Genomic DNA, 5,654 nt, shown 5'->3' with positions numbered 1-5,654 from the left:
AAGTGATGTTACTGCCGTCCTCAGCCAGGGGAAACTCCTCGTGGTTTCCATGGGGATGTATGCAACTGGAGAGCTACAGATTTATACAAACTGAAAGCTCCACGCACGCCTGCTGTGAGCCAGGACTGGGCACTGGGTACCAGGGCATGGTCTCAGCTGAGTCCTGCTAGCAGGGGGTGGGGGGCACAGCCAGCTCATGTTGGAGGCAGAGAAATGGGAATTGAAAGCCCTAAACTGGGGTGAACTGTGTGCCTTAATACTCCAATCAAACAAAGCAGCAGAGCTGGGAGAATAAATAAGGGGTGGGAAGTAAAGATTCTTCCACAAAGTTCAGCCTGGCTGTGCTACCAAGGCATCCTCCTCCTCCCCTGGCCCTCATCCTGCTCCTTCCCCATCCCTCCCAGCTGATCCCTGCCCAACACTGTCCCACCGAGGTGACATTTGGCCAAAGGCTCACCCTGATCTCCCTCCCCTTCGCACCGGGAGCAGTTTGGGATGGCGGGAGTCTGAGACTGGGCAGCGTCAGGGTCGGATTACAGGGACCAGCAGAAGGATCCCGATAAAGCCTTGGAAAGGGCATCGGGTGTCCGAGCTGGAGGTGCTGCTGGCGGCTGGCAGGGACCGCAGCCCTGCTGGCCGCTCACAGCAGCCTTTGTGCTGAGGCAGCTCTCTTTTGCACCCCTCTGTCAGGTGCCTGCTTAGGTTCTAAAAGCTGATCTGCTGCCAGGTAATGAGTTTTATTGTTCCAAGAAACACATAAACAAGCTCCCGCGGCTGTCAGGGAGCGGATTTCTGTTTGAATTGCGATTAACAGGCAGGATTTTTTTTATCAGTTGCATGGCCAGGGCTGCCAAGGTTGTATTTTTCCACTGAACAAGCTCTGCTTTGCTTTGAAGGTGAAAGTTTGTTCCACCCTTTACTGCAGGTGTAAAAAGGCTCACGTATTCAGAGACAGTCTTGCATATTTAATCAGGACAGCAGTGGCAGGTTCGGGGTGCCGAGGCATTTTCCATGGACAGAGGGGTTTTGCAGGATTTGCAGGACAGGTTTTGGGGATGACATTCCCTTTGAGGTTTGGGTACACTTCAGGAAAATAAGAGTTTCTGACTTCACTTCTCAGTGCCCAGGGATGTCTCCTCTTTTAGCTGCTCCATTTTTCCCTCTCTCGGTGTCAGGTTGAAAGTCAGCGAGGGCTGACGTGCGGTGCTGACGACAGAGCTGCTTCCGAGGGGCAGCTCACATGGAAGAGCTTCAGAGGCACCAGTGCCTCATCCCATCCTCCAAGGGCACCTTCTCCCAGGAGAACAGGCCTGGATTTTAGTACTTTGATACCCCAGGTAACTTGCAGGATAGCAGCAGGAGTGTGGGGTGCTTTGCTCATCTTGCTCCGTGACGAGAGCACAGCTGCTTTATGCTCACAAAATCCTTCCCCTGCACACTCAAGATCACAGCTCCTTAAATTCCTTGATTTTACACTCACAACCTGCTGTGTGCCAGAGCAAAACCATTTTGGATGGGGCAAAAGTTGGATTTGACTCTTTGAATATCAGATCTGCAGGAACTGCTGGCTCCCTTCTGGATGGAGTATGGGAAACCCAGAACCCTGCTGCTCCCTCAGCATCCCTCTCCCTGTTACCAGCACTAGGAAATCAAGCTTCCAGCAGCACCCCACAGCTTCCCTGGGAAGGGGATGGCACAGCAGGGATGCTGTCCTGCCCCACAGAGCCCATGAGAGGTGCAGAGCTGTCGCAGGAACCCTTTGCTGCCCAACATCCTTCTCCTGCCCAGAGCTGCTGCTGGAGCTCCCCTGCCTGGCTTGGGCTGTGCTACATCCACTCTCCTCATTGCCTCAGCAGAAACACCACATCCAAATCACCCTAGTGATAATCTCCAGCAGGAAAGAATTTATTTGGGTCTGGGTAAGAAAAGAGGCGAGTTGCTGGTTACCTGATCCCTTGTCATGCCCTGATTTGTTTACAGAGATAGCCCAGCCAGCCAAATACCTCACTCCAGGCATCAGGGGCAGTTTGAGCTGCAAAAAGGATTTAAGGAGGTGAGACAGAAAAACACTCTGAGTTTGTGCCAAGCCTTAGAGATCTGTTACTAACAGGTTAATTTTTAGACTTAACCTTTCAGGCATTAGAAGTAAACAAGGAATAAGAAAGCCTATTCCTCCTTCTTAGGAGAAGAACTATTTTGAATTCAGTGTAGCCCAGTGCCCAAGTCTCAGCTGGTTCTAACTGTTACAGCCATCAGGGCAGCCAAATCCACTCCCAGCTGAGAAGCCAGCCTTGGCTCCCTGCCACTGCACTCAATTACATGGGGACAAAGAAAAGCTCAGGTTAAGAACCTGCAGTAGTTTCTAGTCAATTATGGTGCTTAAACCCATTTTTCTCAGTCAAGACCTGAGGCCAGAAGGGTTGAAAATTACAGCTCTACACCCTGGAGCTCCACATGAGTTTTGGGACCGTGAAATGCAATATTTTAAAGAATATATAATCCAGATGAATAGAAATATCATAATTTATTCCATTTGGTATAAAAAAAGTTATAATCATGTAACAAAACTATGTCTTCATAAGAAGAAATATATTATTTCACATCATAAATAAATCAGCAAACATACAACCCTTGGCAACTCAAAAAAAAGCACTCGCCTGGTGCTTTCATGTCAGTGCTTGGGAAACAAGAAGAGCTGACAGATATACACACACAGGATTATTGTACCAAAAAATACTGAGGTATTTGGTTTCTCTAGAACTGAAACTTTACGTTTGTGAAGGAAAAAAAACAAAACAAAAAACCCAACAACAATGCACTAATGTAAAAATAAATAAATAGGACAGTCATATAAAAGGGGACAGCATCAGTGTTGCTCAAAGTGTCCAGGAGTGGGAATACTGGTGAGCATGCTACTAAACATGGAGCAGGCTTGGGACAGACAGAAGACAAGGAGGGACAGGTCAGGAAGAGCCAACATCCTTCGATCTCTGTGCAGACATCCAGACATTTGATGAGAAGTCAGAAACTCCTGGTTTCCCTGGCATTGGGCGAGCTCCTCTCCATTGACACCGTTCTGGGACGCGCCGACGACTCCCCAAAAACACAAGTGACACTGTCCCTGTCCTTATTGCACTTGAGACAGCAAGTCTGAGTCCTGGCCACGTTCTTCACCTGCTTTTTCAGCAGCTTGGGGAAGTAGTGATGGGGCTCTGAAGGTAGTTTAGAGCACTGGACGTGGTGTGGACAGGGATGGAGACAGGGAAGTTGAAGACGGTGGTGGTGGATGCCCCTCTGTCCAGCACGGCCATGGCGGGGCTCCCGGCCTCTGCTGAGCAGTTGGGGGCCAGGACCTGCGACTCAAACTGAAGCAGCTGCCCCATGAAGCTGAAATTTGGGGAGATGATGCTTCTCCTCTGCTTGACAAACTCGAAGGCTTCGTCCAGTTTGACTCTGTTGGTCCTCATGAGATAAGCAAGGCAGATGGTGGCTGAGCGGGAAATGCCAGCCTGGCAGTGCACAAAGACCCTTCCTCCCTCGTTCTTCACCGAGTCTGAAAGAATCAAAGCACACAGTTAGCAAACAAGTCTCACTGCTTCCAGAGGTGGGAAAGGCACAGACTGCTGTTTTACATTTCTTTAATCCATCCCTTCCTTAGACTAATAGGTGCACCCGGAGCTTTTGAGACAAAGGGAGTCTTTGTCCCGAGGAAAGCAGCTATTTTCACTCTGGGCTCCAATTCCAATTATACTAATAGCTCCTCCAGGTCACTTTAGCAGTCTTGCAAGATTACTTTAATACTGATCCGCTTAAATTCACTCTTTTCTGCAAGACCAGCGCCTCTTGAATCAAGATTTCAAACAGCTTTAAGAAGCTAAGATTATGCCTGTGAATAGAATTAAACTAATGGAAATGCTCCCGGAGTTTATCTTCCCAGTGGAATGCTATTCCCCAATCTCAAGCGGAGGTTTTACCGCGGAAAAAACCATGCCAAGAATCACCTCCCAGGGGACATTAACCCAGAAAAGGCGCGGATTGCAAGAAGAGCTCATTTACCGATGAAATCGATCGCCTCGTTGAACCACGAGCTGATATCCGCCTTGTGGTTGTCCTCCACGGGGATACTTTTATACTGGTAGTGCCCCTCGAAGTGGTTAGGGCAGTTGGCCGAGACATTGATCAGCGCCGTGATCCCCAAAGCGTCCAGCATGTCCTTGCGGGAGGCGTGATAGGCGCTTCCCAAGTACAGGAACGGCAGGATTTCCACGGGCCCGCCCTGCGAACAGAAAGAACAGCCGCGGTCAGCCCCGGCCGGCGCTCGGCGGCAGCGCCCGCCGCGCTGCGCTCCCGTCCCGGCGCGGCTCCGCCCGCTCCCCCCGGCGCTCACCTGGTCGTAGAGCGGGGTCCCGCAGGAGCTGCAGCCCGAGTCGGCGCTGCCGGGCGCGGGGCTGGCGCTCAGGGGCAGGCTGAGCCCGGCGGGGGCGGCCGGCTTGGTGCAGAGCTCGGAGCAGGCGGACGCGAAGGCTTCGTAACCTCCTGCGGGGGCAGAGCGGAGAGAGGGGCGCGGGGTGAGCGCCGCGCGGCCGAGGGGCGAGCGGGGCCACCCGGCCCGGCCCTGCCGTCCCCTCCGGCGCCCGCGGGGCCACTCACCCTTGAGGAAGCAGATGCGGGCGCCGCGGGCCTCCCTGCAGAGGGTGCCGAGCGCCAGCAGCATGGTGCTGTCGCGCTTGGGCATTTCCAGGTCGGCGCTGCGCTCGTCCAGCAGCACCACGGTGTGGAAGAGCCCCTGGCGCAGGCGGGCGCGGAGCTCCTCGTTGGGCACGACGTGCTCCAGAGCCAGGGCGCCCTTGGCGCGGCGCCGCACGATGGTGCTCAGGCGGACGTTGCAGGAGCCGCGGATGTGCGCGGCGTTGAAGGAGAAGAAGGAGCGGCAGTCGAGGACGAGGCACTGCGCGCCGCGCTCCTGCAGCAGCGCCCGCAGCGCCTCGCACTCCAGCGCGCACACCCGCAGGTTCACCATGGCCGGGCAGCGGCGGGATGGCCGATGGTTGGGTGGATAGTTGGGCGGATGGAAGGGAGGAAGGACAGGGCGGTGTGGCGGAGGTGCCGCTGTCCCCGAGTGTCCCGGTGTCCCGGCCGCGCTCGGCCGCTCCCGCGCTTATATCGGGGCCGCGCCGGCGGGACGGCGTTTTCTCAATGGGGCCGCGTCACGTGGTGCCGACGGGGGCGGGGCGGCCCGCTGGCACCGGTGACGTCACCCTGGCCGCGCGCCAGCGCGGGCGCGCCCGGCCCCGCCGGCGTGACGTCATCCCCCGCTGGGCGGCCCGGGAGCGCGCGGGCGCGGGGGCGCGCACAGGGGTGTGTGAACCCCATTACACACCTGAGCACACCTGAGCACACCTGAGCACACCTGAACGCGCGTGGGCACACGGGTACACGCACCGACATGTGTGCACACGGCCGTACTACACACACACCCCGCCCGATATAAATATATATCAAAATATATTAAAATATATATGTAAATATATTAAAAGTATATGTAAATATATAAATACATATAACATATTAATATTTAATATATGCATGAGGATATAAAATTGATAAAGATATAAAATAAATAAATATACAGAAATATATTATATATAAAAATA

The 5,654-nt window shown here is 53.7% G+C and overlaps 1 protein-coding gene across 2 annotated transcripts; it reads right to left on the bottom strand.

Annotated features, from left to right (window-relative positions):
- Positions 1-2,505: 2,505 nt before the first annotated feature.
- DUSP1 (dual specificity phosphatase 1) lies at positions 2,506-5,182 on the bottom strand. Of its 2 annotated transcripts, XM_030229453.2 has the most exons (4): positions 4,651-5,180; positions 4,388-4,536; positions 4,057-4,276; positions 2,506-3,553 (listed from the first exon to the last, which is right to left on the bottom strand). In XM_030229453.2, the coding sequence occupies exons 1-4, from the start codon at positions 5,018-5,020 to the stop codon at positions 3,183-3,185; spliced, it is 1,110 nt and encodes a 369-aa protein (XP_030085313.1). In that variant the 5' UTR covers positions 5,021-5,180; the 3' UTR covers positions 2,506-3,182. The 2 variants fall into 2 exon arrangements, with proteins under 2 accessions (XP_030085313.1, XP_030085312.1); XM_030229452.2 differs by having other exon boundaries at positions 4,388-5,182.
- Positions 5,183-5,654: the final 472 nt, after the last annotated feature.

The sequence above is a fragment of the Serinus canaria genome, chromosome 13 (assembly GCF_022539315.1).
Source record: "Serinus canaria isolate serCan28SL12 chromosome 13, serCan2020, whole genome shotgun sequence".
In the NCBI taxonomy this organism is placed as follows: Eukaryota; Metazoa; Chordata; class Aves; order Passeriformes; family Fringillidae; genus Serinus; species Serinus canaria.
This window is presented reverse-complemented; position numbering and strand designations above follow the sequence as displayed.